Source organism: Mercenaria mercenaria, chromosome 6 (assembly GCF_021730395.1).
Source record: "Mercenaria mercenaria strain notata chromosome 6, MADL_Memer_1, whole genome shotgun sequence".
Lineage (NCBI taxonomy): Eukaryota > Metazoa > Mollusca > Bivalvia > Venerida > Veneridae > Mercenaria > Mercenaria mercenaria.
The window spans coordinates 74,509,963-74,535,492 of record NC_069366.1 but is presented as its reverse complement, the minus strand read 5'-3'; the positions used below and the strand labels follow the sequence as shown (position 1 = coordinate 74,535,492).

Here is a 25,530-nt window from a genome sequence, read left to right as displayed (position 1 = left end):
TAATACAAAAACGCTTACTTAAAACCAAAATACCTCCGGATATTACATGTTACTTAAGCATCAATTTGATTGAGTTTATTTATATTCTCTCCAAAGAACCCCAAGTTTCGCTTTCGTGTTAAGTCCATTTGGCGCCTCTGTCTGCAACTCGTGGATCCACTCAAGCTCCTTGATCTGTCGGTAGTATCTACTGTTTTCCTTCATGTGTTCTAACACCGACACCCCGACATCACCTATGCTATGACCAGGCGTATTAAAATGTTCTGCCACTGGTTTCGTACGTTTCAGCCGTATGTCCGCTTCATGTTCTCGCAATCTCTCCTTCAGCGATCTTGACGTTTCACCAATATACACAATTTTATCACACTGGATACAGTTTATCCCATATACGAGGTTCCATGCCTGGCAGGTTTGAGTTCGCTCTATCCGTGCCGCTATAGCCTTGTCATTATTGTGCCTCCCTTTGTCAATCATTTCACATACCACGCACTTTCCGTTACATCTTGGTTTCAAATCGCCCGTTTGGTATTGCTTCATAACCTTGTTTGTCTTTCCATGTACCAAAAGGTCAGAAATATTCGTGTCCCTGCGGTAAGCTACAATTGGGGTGTCACTGAATATATGTTTCATTCTTTCTGATTTGTGTAAAGTGTTCATATGTTTACGTACAATATTATGTAAATTCGGGAGATGTCTGGAGTAAGTCACTACTACAGGTACCCTCTTCATTTTCTCTTTTTTCAGTTTCTGCGGTGTTAATAGTTTAGCCCTATCTATCTTGTCTACTCTATCCAGCTGATTTTCAATAAACTTTCCGCTGTAACCCCTCCTCCTTAGCTGGCCTCTTAGTTCCTGTCTGTGTTTGGCGTAGTCTGCTTCCGTCGAGCAAATCCTTTTCAATCTTACTCCTAATCCATACGGAATTGCCTTTTTTACGTTTTGAGGGTGGTCTGATTTCCAGTTTAAATATAAGTGTTTGTCCGTCGGTTTCGAATATAAGACTGTTGTAATTTCATTATTTTTTTCAATTCTGACTGTCGTGTCCAGAAATTCTATTCTTGTTGTATGCCACCTTAATTCCACTTTTATGTTCGGGTGTATCTGATTCGCAAAATCTCTGAATTTTAACAGATCTTCTAGTCCATGTTGCCACAGCCCAAATCCGTCATCAATGTAACGCTTGTAAAACATTGGTACTTTTTCATTCTCCATCAACTTTTCGTCCCATTTGCGCATGTAGCAACAAGCAAAATTACGACCTAGCTTTGACCCTATCGCCACTCCTTCCTTCTGGACATACTCGCTATTATTGAATGAAAAAACATTGTTCGTTAGTACTGTATTTATCATTTTCATAACGGCTTCTGTTGTGACATTTGGGTTAGTTCTGCATTGGAGAGCTTCTTCACAAGCTGTTAAACCTTCTCGTCTGGGTATAGATGGGTACAACTTGACTACGTCAAAACAAAACAAAATCACTCCTTCCGGGATAGGTAGGGGAATCAGTTTCAGTTTGTTTAAGAAATCTGTGGTATCTTTTAAGTAGCTGGGACTATTTTCAACATATTCATTAAGTTCCTTCTCCGCTACTTCTGCCATGCGCTCTGTTGCAGTTCCAATTCCACTAACAATCGTTCTGTATGGATTCTCACGCTTGTGAATTTTGGGATTTCCCTTCAATTTGCCGGTAACTGGATATTTCTGTATTAAATAATCTTTCAACTTCTTGGAAATAAGACCATCTCTACACATCTTGTTGGTAATCTTCTTTACTTCTTTTTCCGCTCTATATTGTGCTCCGCCATCAGTTTTCATATAAGAAGCATTGTCCTTTACTTCCTTTTCTAAATTTTTTATATAATCTTCTGCATCCACTACTACAATACCTGACCCCTTGTCCGCCGGTCTTATAATTATATTGTTGTCATTTAGAAGTGCTTTCATTGCTTTCCTTTCTGACTTGGATAGGTTCGATGTGCATTTGTCATGAATGCCATTGACAATCGCATTTTTTACTTCTTCTGTGTAAGCATCTAAATACTTATCTCTTCCTGGTTCTGGTGTAAATTCACTTTTTTTCTTCTCACACCACGGTTCTTCATCGAGATCTACACTATACATGTCTTCCTTGTCATGGAAATATTCCTTTAACCGCATTCTCCTTTCCCATTCAGCCAAGTCACTGTGAATTTTTGTCATATCTACTCTATGTCTGGTTGGTACAAATGATAAGCCTTTTGAAAGGAGGGACAGCTCTGCCTCCGTTAGAATCCTTGACGACAGATTTGTAACAACCATTTTCTCTCTCTTTAACGCTCTAATTTTGGACTTATCTATAACAGGTTTTACGAACTTTTTTTGTTGTTGTGAATCCCCATGTTTCATATCTTCTGGTTTTATTTCACTAGTAACATCATCAACCATAGATTGTTCAATAATGTCCTTATTGTTTAACATACTTCCTTTCTTAAGCTCATAGGTCTCATCTACCGAAGAGTTATCTTCCATATGATTAGTCATACTATACCAGTCATACCCAGTCGGACTACCTTTTGATAAAGGCCTTATGGCCGCAACGTTAATAAAACTGAGTGAGAACTATAGAGTCTTTAAACATTTGGTACCCCTTAGGGTAAATACTGTGTTGTTGTATAATAATTCACTGTTTTCAGCCTTCTTTGTTTAATAGGAAAATGAGTCGGATCGTGTATGAATTATCAGTTGCAATGTAACGTTATGTATTTTTAATAAAATAACGTTTTTGGAATCAAGAAATATGCTAAAAGGAACAAAGAGGAACTATCGAGGTATTTCATTTTTATCTTATTTTAGGGTATAAGATATAAATTACTGCATTAATCTTCTACAAAGATGTAGTTCTTCATATGCCATTTAAGACATGAGAGTTATCTTATGCCCTGGGGATTAAGATGGAATTTTTCAGCACTGGTGAAATCAACTGAAACCCGAGCCAGGTATGCAAAAATATAGAAGATATTTGTTTGTTTGTCGAGATAAGAGAGACAACTGAATATTTTAACGAACGCGGGGCCTGACTAAAAATATCAGAATTGTCTCCCTTATCGGTGAAGATATATTTCGATATCCCACTGATTACAAACAAATTTTCTTTTTATTTGATGCTAATTTGTTAAGATCAACGAATTATCTGTTTATTACATGTTATTATGTTCAAATAAGACCAATACTTCGATCTTGCACACCGATCTTAAAACTTTCTTTCAGTGGCCTAGAGTGTGACCTACTGACCTACTTTCTTGTTTTTTTAAGATACAGCCTTGAATTTTGGATGACATGTACAATTTAGCAAACCGGTCTTAAATCTGACTTTCAGTGATCACAAATGTGACCTACTGACCTACTTTATTGTTTTTAAGACACAGCATTGAAATTTGGATGACATTTACAGTTTAGCACACCAATCTTAAAACTGACTTTCAGTGACCATAACTATGACCTAGTGACCAACTCTTAATATTTTAGCATCAATTTGTCATTTGAAAACATGTAGCTCATATTACTCAAGTGAGCGATCCAGGGTCATCATGGCCCTCTTGTACTTAATTAATATGTAACATCTGGAAGCTGAAAGGTATGGAAACCTTTTCGAAGGCAGAATATGCCCTGTCTGTAAATCTTCAACATGAACTTAATCAGTGTCGTTCATACGAAGAATTAAGGCAACCAAATGGTACCAAATGCATAAGATTAAATTTCTGTTTTGTTACTTTTCAGAAAATGAAAAGCTTGCCTTTGTACTCCAACAAAGATATGACAACTGCGAAAACCTGCCACAGTATTCTTCAACTTTAATATTTTGTATAAATAGGCTTTATGTTTTTACCACTGAATAAAGCATTGATTTTTATCATATCGAACAATGTCTGGTATAACATCGCTATAGTACGATAACTCTGAGAAGCGGTTTTATAAGTACACCACTGAGATCAAGAGTTATTTTTTTATCATTTAATAGCACATTTAGACTGGTTTTAAGTGTTGCTTAACGTTCAGTTAGTGACTGCTCCTCAGCTTATAATTATAAATATGATACGTTGTAGAAAGATATATGTTTCTGTGAAAGTAAGTGAAATTGAATGACACTGTATCTTAACTGCATGCATCACTCTAAATATGTTATATTTTTGTTGTAAAATGATAAGTCGTATAAGTAAGGAATAAAACCTTATTTTTTTTTCAAAGTTAGTCATTCTGGTCAGTATTAATGTAAAAAAAAAGACATTCGTTTCAAAATTATTTCGTTATGCCATTATTGCTTTTAAAATATCGGTAAATTTAATTCGACTCAACAACATTCTGTAAGTGAGGAACCACTGAAAAAGCTTAAAACTTTTTTTTGTGTAATAACATGAAATTTAAACTGATCCCTAAAGTATTGTGTAATTTGTACAATTTATTTAATGCTTTTGTTGAATCTGTTCTGAATTACGCATCAGAAATAGGGGGACAGTCTAAATCAAAAGAAATTAAACGAATTCTAAAATTTTATAAGCAGCTGTTAGATGTAAGAGTGAGCATACGCTGCATAGGTATCTATGGCGAATCCGGCAGGTACCCATTATACATCAAAAGATATGTTAGAATTGTTACCTGCGGCCTGAAGGCCGCAGGTATATTGGAATGCAACAAGTAGTATAGCGCATGGAGACTGGGTGATTTCACGTGACTTTTTACCGATATGCGATTGGCTTATCACATTTATGGAACGCCGTTGTTGCAATATAGCTAGCACTCTATATGAAATATAGAGAAATGTTTGTAACCTGAATTCCTCATTCATTATTTCATATAATTTATTCAAACTTTCAGCAATGATCAATATTGATACCTTGTTGTGCATAAGGGTTTTTATGTTAACTTGCTCTTCAATTTCCTAGATTATGGTCCTGTGGTGTCAAGCAAGTCCATGTGAAGACATGAATCACATTTGTGAAAGCTCTAGTAAAGTATTTCAATAGTCAAGGAATGCGACCAGTTGAGCTAAAAGTTATGTTATACATGAAAGGGAAATATAGTTATTTTTGCTCAAAACAATAACTTTCACAATTAAGAAATACATAGTTCATATATCTACTTGTAAATCATGTAAAATGGAGTAATATTTCTTACATTAAAGCGTAATGTTATAATAAAAAAAAACAAGTACGTTATTCACCCATAAGTTACTATCAACAATTTCTGGTCTGTATAACTTCTGGCCGCAGGAAATCTTTCGACTTGTAATATACTGGATGAAGACATTAAATACAGAAAATGTAATAATAGATGTTTTGTAATCGGAAGCACTCGATGATCACTGTGAACAAGGATGTAAAGAAATTGGGTTGCTGGTGTGAAGAATTTAATATGTAAATACGGTTTTGACAATGTGTGGTATTAGCCAAATTCAGTCAGTAACTCTAAGATTTTGAATATAAGTAAGTAAGTAAATGTTTTAATAACGTGACATGCGCATAAGTATTACAATACATATCTACAGAAACAGTACAGCATCCGGCCAAATGGGCCTATAAGTCACCAAAAATCATATAATTGTTTTAAAGTAAATATAGTGTACATGTATTACAGTACCCTATATTCTCTGGTTCATATTTAGTATAAAAATTTGACAGAAACTGAAAAAGAGATGTCACTGACATTTGCGGACAACAATAAATAATAACATATGTTTAATTAAATCAATAAACATAATCAGTCAATATATTTAATACCTTTTTGTCCCTTTAATGTGACCTGAAGCTTTTCTCGTTCAAATCTTCAAAGGTTTGTATTCTTTTTATTATATTTAAAGTATACCAATGTTGAAATTAACAATTGCTGTAATAAATAAGAGACACATATAAGCTGAAATGCTGTTCCTGGCCTCTTTGACAAGAATATAAACATTATAGTAAACTGAAAATACAATATAACGATTTACACCGAAAAGGAAAATCACAATTCTGCTTACCGGTAGTCACTTTAACAAACATGCGAACATATTCATATTCCTCCGCGTCTTCATCAGTCGCGTTAATACCAGGGTAAATGAGTGGTAAAAGTTGCTTTAACTGATACGATGCCAATATAATCAGGATTCCAAACTGAAAAATACGCATGATATATATACGAAATATTGTTTCCGCCATCAATTTTTCGACACACTATGAATTTTAATTCCAAATCTTGACCTTTCGTACCGAAGTAAATGAGCAAAATGCTGAAATATTGAAAATGTTAGGGTGGTAATGATAGTTCAAAATAGATATTCTTGATTTCTTCCCTTTAACAAACACCTGAAATGTAATATTAAAAACGCTAACATTTCGCACCGAAAATGTCCTATAAAAGTTGATGTTTTAGAGCTATATTTATCGTAAACATTTCAGTTTAAGTAATGAAAAGTACATTAAATCAAGATATACCCTTGCATGATCGTAAGAGGCGACTAATAGGGTCTTAACATTTGGTTTTGCGGTAACTCTGTGATTCCAGCAGGTATGCAAATTTTGATTCCATATCTCATGTTTTTATTTCGACGTAAATGAGATGTGGAACCAAAATTTGTAGTCCTGTTTGGCGCCATATAGCCTATACTGTGTTGGTGCGCCGTAAAACCCAAATAAATAAAATCGACATATCGCGTTGTAAGTCGACAAAATGAACAGAGAAGCTTCCATAGTTGTTATGGAACTAAATATTGCACATTTAATTCCACATTAACAACAACGGAAGCTTAACGAGATAAAATAAAAAATCTGCCAACTTTAAGGGCGGAATGTAAAGATTATTAAATTATCTTTCAGACAAGAGATGTAGCCACAGGCGAAATGTTATATAGTTATGATAATTTAGTACGTTTCATCGTTTCTTGACTGAGGAACACATTGAAAATAGTTCATTAACCAGGAAAATCTATTTGTTAATCTCATTGTGAAATAATACTGTAAGAAATCAAAACTTTCAATATGTACACATGTAACCGTAAACAACAGATGTGGAAGCAATCACGCATTTTTGTAAACAAATGACCAATTCTAAAATAAACAGAAATATGGCCAAATTCAATTAACAAAACATTCGACCTTGATCAGTTTTGCTAAAGTTGTAAATAACAACAATTTCTTGAACAGGTAAACAAAGTAATTAACATTTCCGAGTAATAAATAAAAGTTACATTGAAAACAATGTCAAAATAATTAAGGTAAACCAAATACATTTCCGATGAGAACTTCGCAAACCAGTTATGATAGTAAATAAAGTTATTAAAGTCAAAACTTAATGGATAAAATATTCCGCTGTTATGAAGTTTACTTGTCTAAGAGTAGTAAATATCAGCGATGATATAAACATGTAAACAAAATTATTAGTATCTCTATAAATTCCCTTAAGTTTTCAACCCAAAACAAAAACAGATAAAATAAACGCAATAATTACACAACTGAAGCTGACCTACACGCTATCATTATGTTACATGTTAAAGGGGTATGTCCTCACATTTGGATCACTATTTTATTTAAAAGGAGTCATCAATAATTAATTGCTAAAAGAAAACAACGGAATCATTCTATCAATTAAGAAAAATATTACCTGATATGCACAGATGAGTGCCACTGTAAATATGCAAATGATTCTTGGTGAATATTTGAATGTGGGGTCGTTCAAATAAATGTATCTCCTCATAAAAACCCTGGAAAACACATTACAAAATTAATGTTAAATGAAAGAAGAAATCATTGGTTTTAAGTCTTGATATCGTAAAAGATCGAACTAATATTTGGCGTGTTGCAGTATCACTCTATAATAACACTAAGACTACGCCCTTGGCATATAATTCCATAGCATCTGAGCCCCAAACAATAACGTTATTCAGTGATAAAATCGCTGTTTGTGATATTATTGCTTCTTAATCAACATAGAGACTGACCCGAACCTAACTGTATTTCTTAATGTTGACGACAGACCATCGACATGAGTGGGTCATAATTATATCAAAGTACTCCAACTTCCTAACTGTAGCCGGGGAAAACGATCAAATCAGGGACGCCTGCCAGTACATGTATACATGGTGCAAAGAATAACGTTTGCCATCCCTACGCTAATGATTGGTTGTGGGAGTGAAAGATTATTACCACTGAACCAGCATGATACAATAATCACCTTTGTAAGTGTGTATGCTTTCCTTGCAACATAACATTATCACCTGGTCACTGTCGTTGAATTCTCATTGGCCGTGTGTAGAGACCTAATTCGTGTGAGTTTTTGAGTTCGCTCGATGTCTGGCGTCTGTCTGTCGTCTGTCTGTCAATATTTAGATTGTGTATGCAATAGAGGCTGTATTTTTCAACTGATCTTCATGAAATTTTGTCAAAATGATTACTTTGATAAAATCTAGGCCAAGTTTGAAAATGGGTCAGCTGAGATCAAAAACTAGGTCACAATGTCAAATCAAAGAAAAACCTTGTGTATGCGATAGAGGTTGTATTTTTCAACTGATCTTCATGAAATTTTGTAAGAATGATCACCTTGATAAAATCTAGGCAAAATTCGAAAATGGGTCATCTGGGATCAAAAACTAGATCACTAGGTCAAATCAAAGAAAAACCTTGCGTATGCGATAGAAGCTGTATTTATCAATTGATATTCATGAATTTTGGTCAGAATAATTGCCTTGTTAATTCTAGGTCGAATTCGAATATAGGTTATCTTAGGTCAAAAACTAGGTCACCAAGTCATACACAGAAAAAGCTTGTGTATTTAAATAGGGACTGCATTTTACACCGAATATGCATGAAATTTGATCAGAATGTCTGTTTGGATGAAATCTAGGTCAAGTTTGAATGTGGGTCATCTGGTGACAAAAAACTAGGTCACCCGGTCAAATTCAAGAAAACCTTGTGTACGCAATAGGGGCTGCATTTTGCACTGGATATTCATGAAACTTGTTCAGAATGATAGCCTTGATGAAATCTAGGTCAAGGTCAAATACGGGGTCAAAAACTAGGTCACTAGTTCAAATCAAAGAAAAACATTGTGTATGCGACAGAGGATGTAATTTTCAACTGATCTTTATGAAATTATTTTAGAATGATAGCCTTGATGAAATCCAGGTCAAGTTTGAATATGGGTAATTTGGGGTCAAAAACTAGGTCACTAGGTCAAATCAAAGAAAATACTTGTTTACACTCCAGATTTTTGCTCCAATTTTAATGGAAATTGGTCAGAATATTTGTTTCCATGAACTCACTTGGTCAAACATGTTTACTTTGTTATGGTGTGTTCTCAGGTGAGCAAACTAGGGCCATCTTGGCCCTCTTGTTTGGCATATAATCTATGAAAATTGTAAAGGGGTAAATTATCTTCACCTTCTGGCTTCACACAATTATTAATGGGCATTCTATGTGATATGTCAGCGGTCTGTACAATACATAGCAAAACGCTAAACTGTATTATTGATAGAAACAGTAAGAATACAGAAAAAATATTATACTGCTATATATTGTCTCTTAAGCATATAAAGGTTACTGACATTTAGCACTAAATACTTGTAATTTAGCATCCATCACGCTCCGGTCTTCCATAGATTTGAAAAACTTGCAAAAATCTATTTCATAGTGATAAAAGCTGAAAGAAAACTGTAAAGGAGTGGTATTTGTTATCATCTAGCTTCAATCTAAATTATTCGATGGTAATACTAGCTATCCGTAACCATCGTTACGTATAAATGTTAAAGAAAATGTGCTTTCTGTGTGATTTAATCACATTGGCTCTTGCATAGAACCACTTCATAAGCGAGCAACTCACAAAACTTTCATATTTTTTTTTTGTAATCAAGAGTTTGCGTCAATTTTCTTATTCGTCATGTTAAAATGGCTGCTTAATTGGTAAAGCAAATAACATATAATAAATTAAATTTCCAGATGATACATTTAAAGCTTACTTAAATCGCTTGTGCCAGGTTATTTCTTCTGTAGGTCCTTCATTGCTAGGGACTGAAGACTTGCACGCGGGTACCAGTAACTCCCGGACATACATCCGGTTGTATTTCGTGCCAAGATGTTCCCGTTCTTCCTAAATTTATTGAAATATTCTTCTATTTAATAACTTAAACCAAATATTTTGAATCATAATAAAACTTTTTCAGCATACTATGTCTACAATTAATCATGTATAATTAAAGATGGGCGAATAGTAAAAAGGAAAACTTCTTGTATGTTCTAACTATATTTATTTTATTTTTTTGATACACGGCTACTCTGAGACAGCTGCTTTTGTTTCCAACGATGAAACACCTTTATTCACTTAATATCATTTTTGGCTTCTAAAATGCCCAAGAGACTTTGGATCCAAGTAAAAAAAACTGGTATTTGAGCTGTCTTAATATCGATCAATGGCGAGGCTGAATTCTGATCATGAAATTGTAACACTGAAACTTAACAACAAAAATTAAAGCAAACCTGCTGGATGATTCTCCCCACAGACCTGTCCTTGACAATGTGCACGGAATGTTTTATGAGAATATAGCCATACCGCAAAAACAGACATACCAAGCAAAACAATACTGGAATCTGGACGGCAATATCTTGTCCTGTGAAATTCTTAAAAGACAGTATTATTTTGCACTGAAATTATCTAGAAAAACGTTTGTAGCATGTATTTATAGTATGATGATATATAAGTAATATTTCATTATCGCTCGACTTTGGAGTAAATTTGAAGCATTCATAAATAACTTGAGAACCAGTACCTTGTCATACAAGGAGACAACCTTCCCCACTTAAATGTTTAAGAAAAGTTACAGTATTTTTTTTTCTCTTGCAAGTGGCAGTATCCATGTCCGGCTGTAATCCACGGGATTCACTACATATTTTCACCTCGTTGTAAATGTTCTAGGCCTACACTTAACAGTTTAAAACACAACATCCGTTTATGCCAATTATTTAATTTTTGATGTTTTGATATATATATTTTATCATTATTCATTAAATTTTGATCAAAGAGCATGACCTTTATCAGATGTGCATATGGAGTTTGTATCGTAATTGATGTAAATACAGAATCTATATCATGTCTTGTGAACCACCATGTCATAAAAATTGCCAAACATTTCGAAACATTTGCACATCTTTATTAAAAAGCGTTGTCGACTTTTAAAAAATAATATGTATGTACAAAACAGGTGTTTTTCAAGTCTTGTTTGGCGTTGTTACAAGACCAATTAACATATTAGTTATTTCGCTTGAAACGGACTAAAGATCGAATTTGTGTATATCCGAATAAGACTCACACAAATATGAGATTCACGGACGGATGTTAAATGAATTACAACACGAGCTGTTTATGCACATGTGACCCTGGTCATGCAAAATGGATATTACTTTTTTACTATCTCTGATATGCATATGTAAAAAGTAGTAGGAAATGTTATGCGATTTTAACCGTTAGCCTGCTGGTGGCAAGTGATTTTGCCTTTGCGACCAGTACAGACCAAGATCAGCCTGCACATCCATGCAGTCTGATCATGGTCTGCACTGTTCACTATTCAGTCAGTAATTTTTCAGTGAACATCCCTTTGAAAAACAAGTGGTACTGTTCAAATTGAAAGATGGACCAGTGCATTTTAGAAATTTAGCAGGGTGAAGGTTAAAAGATATGGAAATGCAGGTGTGTGTGTTCGTTATCATTTATATCCCGATTTTTGCTTATTGCTTGCTGTCGGTAGATACGTCATCATTAAGCACTTACCCCATCAGATCCATTCGGACACATGATGACTGTTCTTAAGTTTGAATACAGCCTGCAACACAAGAGACACTAAATTTGTACAATCACTAAAACACTGGCAGTTTTTTTAATAAATGACTGTTATTACCTGAATGCAGTTCTAGATAAACAATTAGTTTATTTATCTAGATCTAAACTGTCCTGAAAGTTAATATCCGATGACAGCATATTCATGTGAAAGAAGTGTATAGTGCATCTTTAAGGCAGAATTAAAAAATCATTTTGAATTGATCATAGATACGAAGTTTTAATATTGATAGAACTGTCAAAATTTAACGCATTTTGGAAAGTTGCAAAGTAAAAACCTGTTCTTAAAATCCCCCCTTAGATATAAGTGTTAATATTTTGCATTTATTGAAAAGCAAGCCGTGTAATAAGAGTCTATTGCATGGCACCTGAAAAAAATGTTCACAGACTTTTTAAGTTTCGACTTAAACCCACAGCACATACTACGAAATGTAAGGAATAAAGTATGAATGGAGATCATTTGAGATGCAACCAAGCAAAATGTTTGTTCATGAGAGATAATGGGAAGTGCAACCCTAACGTTCCCCTGGTACCGGCTTAAATAGAATTTAATTAGATAGATAGTGAACGGACTAGAAAATATAACAACAAGAACGGAAAGACTTTTTACAGCCACCACACGCTGTTGTAGTAATTAAATCTATAAAAAAAATCCTTTGGAAGCATAGAATACAACCAAGCAAAATAATGCAGACTCGGTTTGACTGAGTTTGTTCATGAGAGGTAATGGAAAGTGCAACCCTAACGCCCCCTGGCACCGGCTTAAGCAGAATTTTATTAGATTTTAAAAGATCCTTTGGAAGCATAGAACGCAACCAAGCGAAATAATAGCAGACTCGTGTGAATGAGTCATTTCATAAGCTTTTATATATATTTAACGTGTACTTCAACAGAATATTGTTGAAATTTGCCGGTAACTACAAAGTTAAATCAAAGACAAGTCAAAGAGAAGCGATGTCACAAAGCAACAAAACTGTCACCACAGGCCACTGATAGTCATCCATGTATATTTAAGGCATTGACTTACCAGAGAGATGTATAACCAAGCCCTAGAAAGGAGCCGACAAACACCCATGTTGTTGTAAGGCAAGCAAACAGCGGGTAGAACATCATCCCATAGAGCAACACGAATAGCATTACATACAAGGCTGAAACAATAAAATTTTGTTTTAGACGTTGTAATAATTGTTCATCTTTTTTCTTTTTTGGATTTAACGTCGCGCCGACACATGATAGGTCATATGGCGACTTTCCAGCTTTTTAATGGTGGAGGAAGACCCCAGGTGCCCCTCCGTGCATTATTTCATCACGAGCGGGCGCCTGGGAATAATTGTTCAGCAATACACCTAACTGTTTTCATTTTGCTCTTTTTATATTAACACAAACCATCAAAAGTTGTATGAATGTTTATTTGATATATAAATTCAAAAGAATTATATAACACCAGCTTGATACTGGTTGATAACAATGTTCTAGGCATTTTAGCAACCTATTTGCTTCTCTGGACTTTGCTACTTACAGATCGTTGGAATTAGCAGAAATAGTTTAGAAACCATGCATCTAATTTATAAACTCATTAAGACATTCCACAGTTACAACAAAGCGGTTATGTACCGGTAATGACAATCGGTACTTTCCGTGCGTTTACGTATTTTCACATATTTCGGCATCCTTCGGTCATAACACAAAATTGTTTCTTTTCATCATTATTGAATAACCATAGAATCCCGAAATAACATACCGTAATCGAACGGAAAATGCCGATTGAAATTACGGGTCCGCTAATTTAAGTTCAAGTCTTCTGCTACAGAAGATGTCATGTTGTTTTGTCTTTTAACTTACTTTTACTCCATTCAGGACCTTTACTGTACAAACTATTTGAGTCAAAGAACAATCTGAAACAGTAACTAGCAACACTGCCAAATGCCATGGAGTAACCAAAATTATCACATCCGTGATCTAGCAGATTAACCGGGCTGAAAACATAAAATTAAATAAAATCTTTTAGTTACTGGCTTTCAGACTTTGGTCAAATTTACCGCCGCTCTATATCTTGAAACTTTTACATTCAGATTATCAAATAAAAAATCACCTTTGCACGCGTATATATAATTGGATATCCTATATTCTCTTTAATAAAGACACAGCTTTATACAACTTCTTTAAAGAACTTATCAACCCTTGAAATATAAGATATTAATATCATAGACATACTTTAGTTTTCAAATATCAACATCGTCAGCCTTGACATTACGCCGGTAAAATGGGCAAATTTCATTTAAATCCTAGTGAAACATAAAAAAGACTTGTTATCGTTGCAAGATAAAATTTGTGTATTTAACGTGAACACCAGAAAACAATTTGTTAACTCAGTCAGTATACAAATATTCAATTCATTAGTCTAAGTCATCAAAGAAATCAGACATAAACCAACCGAGTCTGCTAATATTATCTTTGCTGCATTCTTTCCTTCAAAGGAATTTTTTTAATTAAATATCAGAGCATGCTTTAAAATGACACCCCGAACTTGGACTCAGTGTTTAATAAATGAGCGCCGGCTGCGCGAAAACCAGTGTTAGCGCTTTGCGATCAGTATGGATCCAGATCAGGCTGCACATCCTTCTGGATCCATGCTATTATTTTATCAGTTGCATAAAGGTGATTAAATTGGTAAGTGAACAGTATGGATGCGGGAATAAACAAACAGGATGGATATTCACTGATCTGGATCGTTGCTGATTGCAGAGCTGTAACGTTGGTGGCGCTCTTATATTCTTATACACTCTGGTATTTTGTGAAAATCTAGTCCATTCAATGTCACTAACCCGGAGCAAGTGGACGTGCGAGTTGTTGTACATCTCATTACTTCTTGTGATTAGATTCAAATTAAACGAGTCTGCTATTATTCTACATGGTTGAATTATTATGTTTACGAAGGATCTTCTAGACTTTATAATAACAAATTTAATACTCACTAGACTATCCCTGGTCTCTGTCCTGCACAACGACATGTTTGAGACGATCTCTTTTCAAGTATTGAAAGACATATGATTATACCAGCCTGAAAGATATGAAGAAATCAAATATTTTACTGACTTATAACTATGACACAGTTATTGCTGGGGGTACTAGGAGCATATACAGTCATACTATGACAGATTCAATACAGCAACACAATAACTACGACAGCAGTTGCCTTAATAATATCGAACAATATAAGCACAACAACAATTAGTCTAAACACAACAACTCGCAGTTAAAAAAGTGAAATCTTAACACCACAACTCGCAGTTTAAACACAACACACAGTATTTACACGACAACATGCAGTTTAGACACGACAATATGCAGCCTAAACACAACAACACGCAATTTAAACATAACAACGCACTGTCTAAAAAACAAAAGCTCAGTCGAAGCAAAACAAACATATCTGAAAAGTGAGACACATGTATACGATGATACAAGCGAGTTCTAAGCGATATGTACGCTGTATAAACTGTAGACCTGACAATGCAAATATGTTTGTACGATCTAAACGACAGCCTTGACGTAATCTCAGCGATAGTTTCAATACAACAATCATTGTAGCAAAAGTCCAAGGGCAGTCTGAATGATTCTTGATGCGATCTTAACGATAGTCCCGATACATCAATCTTTGTAAATGACGGACAAAGCGTTCTAGACAAAGGTCCAGGAGCGGTCTTAAGAAATCTTGATGCAATCTGAACGATAGTTCCGATACAACAATCTTTGTAAAAGGGGGATCAAAGCAATCTAAGCAAACGTCCATGGGCAGTCCAAAGGATTCTTGGTGCGATCTTAATGATAAAACTGTCTAAGCAGAAGTCCAAGAGCGATCTAAATAAGTCTTGATGCAATCTTAACAATAGTACCGATACAACAATCCTTGTAAACGGGGGACAAAGCGGTCTAAGCAAACGTCCATGGGGAATCTAAAGGAGTCTTGGTGTGATCTTAACGATAGTCCGATACAGAAATTTTTGTAAATGGCGGACAAAGCGGTCTAAATGAGTCTTGATGCAATCTTAACAATAGTCTCGATACAACAATCCGTGTAAATGGGAGACAAAGCGGTCTAAACAAAAGTCCAGAAGCGGTCTAAGGAGTCTTGATGCAATCTTAACGATAGTCCAGATACTACAATCATTGTAAATGGGGGACAAAGCAGTCTAAGCAAAAGTCCAAGGGTGATCTAAATGAGCCTTGATGCAATCTTAACAATAGTCCCGGTACAACAATTTTTGTAAATGTTTGGACAAAACGGTCTAGGCCAAAGCTAGAGGCGGTCCTAAGGAACATTGATACAATCTTCACGATAGTCCTGATACAACATTTTTTTAAATGTTGGATAAAACGGTCCAGGCCAAAGTTCAAGGGCGATCTTAAAGAGCCTTGATGCAATCTTAACGATAGTCCCAGTACAACAATTTTTGTAAATGTTGGACAAAGCGGTCTAAGCAAAAGTCAAGGGGTGTTCTAAATAAGTCTTGATGCAATCTTAACAATAGTACCGATACAACAATCCTTGTAAATGGGGGACAAAGCGGTCTAAGCGAAAGTCCAGGGGCAGTCTAAAAGAGTGTTGGTGCGATCTTAACGATAGTCCGATACAACAATCCTTGTAAATGGGAGACAAAGCGTTCTAGACAAAGGTCCAGGAGCGGTCTTAAGGAATCTTGATGCAATCTGAACGATAGTCCCGATACAACAATCTTTGTAAAAGGGGGATCAAAGCAATCTAAGCAAACGTCCATGGGCAGTCCAAAGGATTCTTGGTGCGATCTTAATGATAAAACTGTCTAAGCAGAAGTCCAAGAGCGATCTAAATAAGTCTTGATGCAATCTTAACAATAGTACCGATACAACAATCCTTGTAAATGGGGGACAAAGCGGTCTAAGCAAACGTCCATAGGGAATCTAAAGGAGTGTGGGTAAAACGGTCCAGGCCAAAGTTCAAGGGCGATCTTAAAGAGCCTTGATGCAATCTTACGATAGTCCCGGTACAACAATTTTTGTAAATGTTGGACAAAGCGGTCTAAGCAAAAGTCCAGGGGCAGTCTTAATGTGTCTTGACGCAATCTTAACAATAGTCCCGATACAACAATCCTTGTAAATAAGGGAAAAAGTGGTCAAAGCAAACGCCCAGGTGCGATCTTAACGATAGTTGATACAACAATCCTTGTAAACGGGGAACAAAGCGGTTTAAAGGGGCAGTCTAAAGAAGTCGTGATGTAATCTTAACGTTAGTCCGATACAGCAATCTTTGTAAATGGCGGACAAAGAGGTCTAAATGAGTCTTGATGCAATCTTAGCAATAGTCCCGATACAACAATCCGTGAAAATAGGAGACAAGGCGGTCTAAACAAAAGCCCAGGAGCGGCCTTAAGGAGTATTGATGTAATCTTAACGATAGTCCCGATACAATAATCTTTGTAAATGGCGGTGGGGGGGGGGGGGGGGGGGGGGGCAAGGCAGTCTAAACAAAAGTCCATGGGTGGTCTTAATGAATCTTGATGCAATCTTAACGACAGTCCCGATACAGTCTTTGTAAGTGTGGAGACAAAAAGCGGTCTTAATGAGACTTGATGCGATAGTAACGATAGTCCCGGTAAAACAATCTTTGTAAATGTTGGAAAAGTCCAGAGGCGGTCATAAGAAGCATTGCTGCAATCTTAACGATAGTCCTGATACAAATTTTGTAAATGTTGGACAAAACGGTAAAGGCCAAAGTCCATGGGCGGTCTTAAGGAGCCTTGATGCAATCTTAACGATAGTCCCGGAACAACAATTTTTTTTACAAATGTTGGACAAAAACGGTCCAGACCAAAGTCCAGGGGCGGTCTTAAGGAGCCTTGATGCGATCTTAACGATAGTCCCGATACAACAAAATTTGTAAATGTTGGACAAAACGGTCTTGGCCAAAGTCCAGGGGCGGTCTTAAGGAGCCTTGATGTAATCTAAACGATAGTCCCGATACAACAATATTTGTAAATGGGGTGCAAAAATGGTACGGAAACAATTTAAAAGGTCGTTAAACAAAACTGATCTTTGTAATTTAATAGCCGGTTAAGCCAAACTGGCCTTTGTAATTGGAGACTATACTAGAAATAACAAAAAGCTGTCTAAAGAACATTCTGGACATTTCAGTAGACATGTTAAGATATGTTTGATTAAAGGAATAGCAATCTTATTTAAATCATCTCTTATTAACGCTACGCAGTACCTTGGTCAGATTGAAGGAATAGTAAAATTACTATTTTAATATTGTTAAAAGATTTTTGACGCCTCCTAGGTCGAATGGTTAAGGTCGTTGGATTTGAAACACTCACCCCTCACTGCTTTGGGTTCGAACCCCCTTTCTAGGTTAAGAATTCTTAGGAAGACATGCAGTTGGTTTACGGAAGGTCGATGGTTCTATCCAGGTGCACGCCCATGGTTGAATCAATGCTATGAGTGAGATCTTCCCTTGATATCAAAAGCTAGAAAAATCTTCATGTGACCTAAACTGTGTAGGTGTGACTGCAAACCCAACAAAAACAAGCATGATTTTTTGTTTATAATATGAATGCGAAAATGCCTACTCATCATGCACTATTGTTTGTCTATGGTGATATAAATGCACTTTTAAACATGCACAAAATAACTTAGGCATTTGATTTAAAAAGACATAAAACATACGTCCAGCAGTACCCAGTTTTTCAAAACTTTAACTAACGGTCGATTAACTTCTGACATTTTACAAGTAAATCAAATGTAAGAGTTAAGGATTATGAACATTTTAATTGAAGTAAAATAAAAACATCAGACTTGTGTTTTTTACGACCTCGTTATTATATTCCACAAACAATGATTTTATTTAAAAGGAAACTATTTTTTGATTCTGACACATGATCTACATATTCGTCAATTTGTGTGGTTTTCTATGGAAGGCCGGTGCGCCAAGCTTATTGGCAAATGCTAAAAGACAAACATAGTTAATAAAAATGCTATTTGGCAAATGCTGCAAATGCTGAATGTCAAATGATGACAATTGAGAGAATCGTATTTAAACATGTTTTCAACTATCTTCAAGATAACAGTCTTCTTACACCTTTACAATCTGGTTTTGTGCCAAGAGATTCCATTGTCAATCAAGTTGTTTATCTTTACAACACATTCACTTATGCAATTGACTCTGGCAAAGAGATAAGGGCTGTCTTCTGTGATATCAGTAAAGCATTCGATCGTGTCTGGCATACTGGTCTACTCTATAAGCTTAAGTTATTTGGAATTTCTGGTCGTCTGAACTCTTGGTTCTCATCTTATCTTTCAAATCGTAGGCAGCGTGTGGTAATATGTGGTGCAAAATCTGACTGGAATTCTATCAGTGCTGGCGTACCTCAGGGGTCCATTCTGGGCCCTTTACTTTTCCTGATGTACATTAATGACATCGTACATGACATCGGAGCTAATATACGTCTATTTGCTGATGACACAAGTCTTTATGTAATTGTTGAAAATGAACAAGAAGCGGCAAATACACTCAATGTTGATTTGTCGAAAATCCCTGAGTGGGCTGCAAGATGGTTAGTTAAATTTAACCCAAAGAAAACTGAATGTCTTCTCTTTTTAAGAAAAATACACCACAGTTCCCCCATCCACCAATCATAATTTTCAGAACCAAATCGTTCAAGAAGTTTAAAAGCACAAACACTTAGGTGTACTATTTTCTAATGATCTTCGATGGAACCAACATATTGAATACATTAAATCCAAAGCTTACAATAGACTAAACATAATGAGGAAACTCAAATTCATTTTAGACCGGAAATCATTAGAAACAATGTATATTAGTTATATAAGACCAATACTTGAATATGCAGATGTCCTTTTTGATAACTGTGCAACTGAAGAGTCAGATGAACTAGAAAAAATTCAATATGAAGCCGCCCGCATCGTGACCGGTACTACTAAATTAGTTTCTATCCAGATATTAATGAAAGAAGTGGGCTGGGACACATTGAAAAATAGAAGAAGTAAACATAAACTAATTCTTTTTTATAAAATGAAACAAGGTCTTACGCCTGAATACTTGTCATCTTTAGTTCCCCCACTCGTAGAAGATAGGTCTAATTACAACCTCCGCAACGCAGACGACATAGAAGTTCCACGTGCACGCACAACACTTTATCAAAACTCATTTCTTCCTTCAGCTGTACGTCTTTTCAATGAATTGCCACGGCCTATTCGGGAAGCTGAATCACTATCTAGTTTTAAACACCACCTCAACTCTAATATCGTATATGTTCCTAAATATTATCATTATGGGAGTCGAGAAATTCAGGTTTTACATACTAGGTTACGTACCAACTGTAGTTCACTTTCGCAAGATCTTTATTCAAAGAACATTATTGACTCTCCAAACTGTACTTGTGGCTACGCTGAAAGCGCTAATCATTACTTCCTTCACTGTGAAAGGTACAATGACCTATGAATGAGTCTCCTGGAGACAGTTTCTAGTTATTGCCAGATATCTTTAAATGTTCTCCTTTGTGGTGACCAGTCTCTCTCGTACGAAGACAATACCGCTATCTTCTCTGCAGTACACAGATATATAGAGAAATCGAAACGCTTCCTTGGATAATTCACCATTGTACAAAACTAATAACCCTGTCGCCTATCTTCATCTTGGTGTCCAGTTACTCGCAAGATTTCTTTTTACTTATCTAGAATCTATATTATATTTTGATTTTGATTAATATACTTTTGTTTTGTTTTCGCTAGTTTGATATGTTTCTTTTCCGATAACTTAGATCAACTCAAATACAATAATATAAGAGAGCATTTCCTTTTTATAAGTTCGATTACTCAAGGATTTTGTGTAAATTGATTATATATATGGAGAGGACTTCAATAAGCCTACTGGCTTCCAGTCCAATCCAGAATTTATGTATGTAAAAATCATTGAAATGTACATATTGGGAAAATAAATATGTTTAAACCAAATGATGACTGTTAAACCTTATTTGCCAAAAGATAGATGCCAACTGTTAATTGAGACAAGCAAAACAAGAAATGGCCAATGCTAACTGCTAAATGCTTATCAAAAAACAAAAAAAAACAAAACAAAAAACAAACAAATCTGAATATATCAGTGTATGAAAGCATCCTTTAAATAGTCATCCGGGGTCATTTTTATATATTTTTTTTCTCTATTACTTTTTTTTCTAAATATGTTAAGCGTAAACAGTTTCGGTCCAATGTTCTTATGGCCGGTAGAACATGTTTCGAGCCGGACAGGCAGAATATCTTATGTCTTAAATGATCAAATGTTACATTAGACTCAGTTACAAGCCGATTAAAAACGTACAGATTTCTGTACGAATACCATAATCCACCGCGCGAATGCTAATTTAAAAATAGTCAGGCTTTCCCAAAGAGAAATGTTTAGCTCGGGTTAAACCTTGGTATTGAATGCATACAGTACATGTACATTGTCTTATTAATGTTGAAAGGATTGTTCAATCACATAACACAAAAAGTTAAACTACAACTATGAAGGTTTAAACAATACACATTGCAATAAGCGCTTCCAGTCAGCTATATTGTCCATATTGTAGAATAGGTATAGAAATCTAGATCTACTGGTAACTTACTATAAATCATTCTCTTTGCACGCAGGTATCTAGTATTGATAATAGAATTGTAATTAGGTATAACTAATTGAAATCTTCTACTGCAAAACTTCATAAATTAATGACTTTCCATATCCAGTGGTCAAATTACTAATGTATCTCCATCATTTATTTTTTCTAACACATTCAACTTTTTGGGTTTAAGGATACTGAATTGTGTGTTACTTTCTTCATTTTTATTTATTTTTTAATTTTTTAAAGAAATATCTAATGTTTTTTGTAAATTCCATCTAGCAGCCGACAAAAAAAGAGATCTAAAATAAAAGGGAGCTCTGCGTGACGTTTACATCGATATATACACTCAGCCAATCAGCGATTGCTATCTTTCACTAATTTTATACCTGGTGCGTCATAGTTCTTGGGTTGTAACAGTCGCTAATATGTATTCGATAAGACAGATCAGTGTAACAGACTAATGTTACATTCACTAGGTTAAGAGATAGAAATCAGTAATACTTAAACTTAAAGAGTTTGTCGATTAACTACATTTATCATTTAGCAATTTTTTTGATTTGACATTTAGCATTACGTATATGGCATAAAGCATTTGATATGTAGCATTCAACATTATGCAATTGGAATTTAGTATTAAATACCTGGTATTTAGCTATAAGCAGTTGGCATTTAGCATTTAATATTTGGCATTTGGCAATTAGCGTGGCGCACCGGCCTTCCATAAGTTTTCTTTTCTAGCCGCTTTTAACATGAAAACAAATTGCAATTCGGGACACAGAAAATGTAAAGGTTTGCGGTTTGGCATTAAGCAAAAATATTTGACGTTTAGCATTTGGCACTTGACGTAAATCATTATTTATTGCCATTAATAATTTTGTAGTAAGCATGCAGTTTTCGGGGTAAGGTGTTGTCATTTGGCATTTGCATAGTGTGTCCGCCTTTCATACATGGCGCACTGGCCTTCATCCATCAAAGAAACAGAAAAAAAGTGCATAAACAAAGAACTTACCGACGCAATTAGACTGTACGCCTCGAGTTCATTGTAAAAACTGTCACTTGGTCCACATGGTGAGCTGTCGGGTATAATTCTGAAACACCAAACGTACTGATCTTATAGTAGTGAAGTGAATGAGAGTTTTACTTTGAATAATTGTCTTTTAAGAATCGTGTGGATGATAAGATGACGATAGATTAGTAAAATGTCTGAAGAAGTTCTGACCATTTTGATATGTTATACATTGTGATGTAAAGTTCAGACACAATGTTTGGAAATATTAACTTTATGTGTAGCCGCTGTACGCTAATATGATTTTCAAATCTTGATAGAAAAAGTCTATATTTTCATGGCACTAAATTCATGTAATGAAAATTCATTTTTAAAAAAAATGTATAATAAATATCGCCAAGTTTCCAAATTATTCATAACATAAATTTACTAATTTGCGATCTTGGCTTTAGTCTAATGTTAAAGATCTTTATGAAGAGTCAAATCAATGAATATCATGAAAATATCATTGAGCTTCTGTTTCTCCATGTATGTTTAATAAATTAATTATAGCATTTATATATGTTTTGTGATTTTTAAAAATGGGACATGGTCGTGAAAAAATGAAACCTTCTGATTTGCATTATTCAGTTTTTACTGAAACTTCGATATACCATTGAATAACAGCTGAATGTCTTATCATGTACATAAATTGTACGGTGAATGGTATGCACTGAATACTAATATTACACTCAACGAAGGTCAGGTAGTTATAGATCGCGGTCGGAAATGAAAAAGTTTATTCTTTGTTAGTAAACGAAGGAAAGAAAGCAGGATGACTTTTCGTTCGACAAATGTTCTTTAGTCATAGTCTTGATTTGGAAGTGTTGGGGTGATTTTTATTTGTCTTTATTGAGAGCAAGTGTTGTTTATTTGTCTTTATTTAGAGGTTGTCTTTATATCGAGGTGGTCTTCATTTGGAGGTGGTGTTCATTTGTCTTTATCTGGAGGAGGTGTTTGATACAGCTTGGACTATAGTAGAAAATAAATGATCAACGGCAAATACTTGTATGCATACAGTAAAGTTTATACAGTTATAGTGACTCATTTAGGATGCCTTATCCTGTTTATCAAATTTCTCACAGTCGTAAGATTAATTTATATCTTAGTTTCTGTTCACAATTTTAGATATATCAACTTGCGTGTCATATTTGCCCTCCCGAAATATTTGCGTTGACGCAAGTATATAAAGATTGGGTACATATCCCGGGTTTTGGAGACAAATAAATTTACTTCCTCGACTTACGAAATTTATTTTTTTAATAATTAACATTAATTCATTATATTGATATCAATGATGTAATTATCATGTTTAAATACGCGTCAAGCTTGGCTTCAAAATTATTACCATATTATATTAAAAGTTGCATATTCACTTTACGTCCTTAGTGGAATTTTTGATCTAGTACATTAAAATGTTGTTTCAAACAAATTTGCACAGGTTGTATTCCCATTATTGTTTCATGTGAAAAGAAAACACCCGGTACACTACTTGCAAATGTACCGCAGGTCCTGTGAAAAGAACACTATTTATGTACGCTTTTTCATCAGTTAACATATTAAAAGATATTTAAAGCGCTCATTACAGCAATATACATGTAATGAAATTCAAAAGTTCTTCATAAAAGTGATTAAAATTATCAAAGATAAGGAAACTCCTTGTAAGTTACATGAACTTTACTTACGTGGGCTTTATTGTCACATTCTGACCATCACGTATTCCTGTAAACACCATATTTTCAGTAAATAAAGCTAATATGCATGATTAATATTGTATCTATTTCATTCGTATCCTAGTGTATAAAACACTTGAGCTTCTCTAAAATTACTAGTGCATGGCTAATTGTTAAACCACCGTATACAACCGGTTACTCCGATTACAGATTTTCGGTTGAGATAAAACCAAGACAATTGGAGTTCCCACAAGTCGAAAACCTACATAGCTATTTGTAAAAGAAACGCCATATTTTTAACATTCAGTATTACTATCAGCACAGCTAACACTTATAAAAATACAATTAAATAATTTTGCAATTAATGAAGTTATGAAGAAATCTTTGTACCCTTATTTTGCCGTTATCAAATGTGGCATTGATAGCAAATTTATGCGACGAACAGTAAATGTATAGTTTTGATTTAAGATTCATATTTTTATTTTTGAATTAATGTTTGAAATTATAGTGGCCTACATGTACTATACCTTATCAACTTGTTTTTACCACGGATATTCCCATCTAAGAAAAGAACGATGTCTTCGCCGTGTCCAAAATGGTCCCGACTGGTTTGAAAATAAACGTACCTTCAACATTAATTTTATTGACCGACTTTCATTTTCATTTTTCAACAGTTTTCGTCTTTCGGGACACGTACGGACGCTCGACAATTTCCGTGTGGCTGCGTCTTCTCGGGAGGCAATTCAACGGCATTCTTCATCTACCTAAAGTAGCTCCACGTGAAAATCGGAAAATGCCGAAATCGTAGAACGTATCTATTGTCATCACGTGTCCACTACTTCAATAAATCACAAATAAGTATTTTAGGAATATGTCGTAAAGTAGCCCTAATTCTATACTTCTGATGTAATAAATAAATAATCGAATGATCCTATCATTACTTTACTTTTTACAATACTTTAACAAATTAGAATATTTTCTAAAGGGAAACATATGCCACTGATAAAAAGAAGAAAAGAAAAAAAAAGTGAAAATCAAAATTAAAAAAAAAAGCCCGACATAGTTACAAAAAGTTAGTTTAACAAAAGCACCGGAGTATTCCGAAAATCAGCTGAATATTTTAAGTCCTTACTGCAAAACATTTAATTTCTTCAACAACCAGAGGTCAGGAAAAGTAAATTACCTCTTGAAAAATATTGTTTTGTAGGGGAGTTATTGCTATTTTATATCGACAGTTAAACAGAAAGAGTTTGTTTTGCTTTTTTTACGATGGTCATTCTAGCCAAATTTCACACGTACTACAATTAATAGTTCAATAAAAAGACCT

At 34.8% G+C, this 25,530-nt stretch overlaps 1 protein-coding gene across 1 annotated transcript in view; it reads right to left on the bottom strand.

Moving 5' to 3' along the window:
* The window catches only part of LOC123548517 (stimulated by retinoic acid gene 6 protein-like), a 41,081-nt gene extending 16,710 nt beyond the window's left edge, over positions 1-24,371 (bottom strand). Inside the window, exons 1-10 of the mRNA XM_045335820.2 lie at positions 24,216-24,371; positions 22,495-22,573; positions 14,808-14,893; positions 13,675-13,808; positions 12,860-12,980; positions 11,767-11,818; positions 10,479-10,619; positions 9,962-10,092; positions 7,612-7,711; positions 5,993-6,125 (exon numbers count right to left, since the gene is read on the bottom strand). Of these exons, the coding sequence (XP_045191755.2) occupies positions 5,993-6,125; positions 7,612-7,711; positions 9,962-10,092; positions 10,479-10,619; positions 11,767-11,818; positions 12,860-12,980; positions 13,675-13,808; positions 14,808-14,893; positions 22,495-22,573; positions 24,216-24,265 (1,027 nt within the window). The 5' untranslated portion in view covers positions 24,266-24,371. The remainder of the gene's footprint in view (positions 1-5,992; positions 6,126-7,611; positions 7,712-9,961; positions 10,093-10,478; positions 10,620-11,766; positions 11,819-12,859; positions 12,981-13,674; positions 13,809-14,807; positions 14,894-22,494; positions 22,574-24,215) is intronic.
* Positions 24,372-25,530: the final 1,159 nt, after the last annotated feature.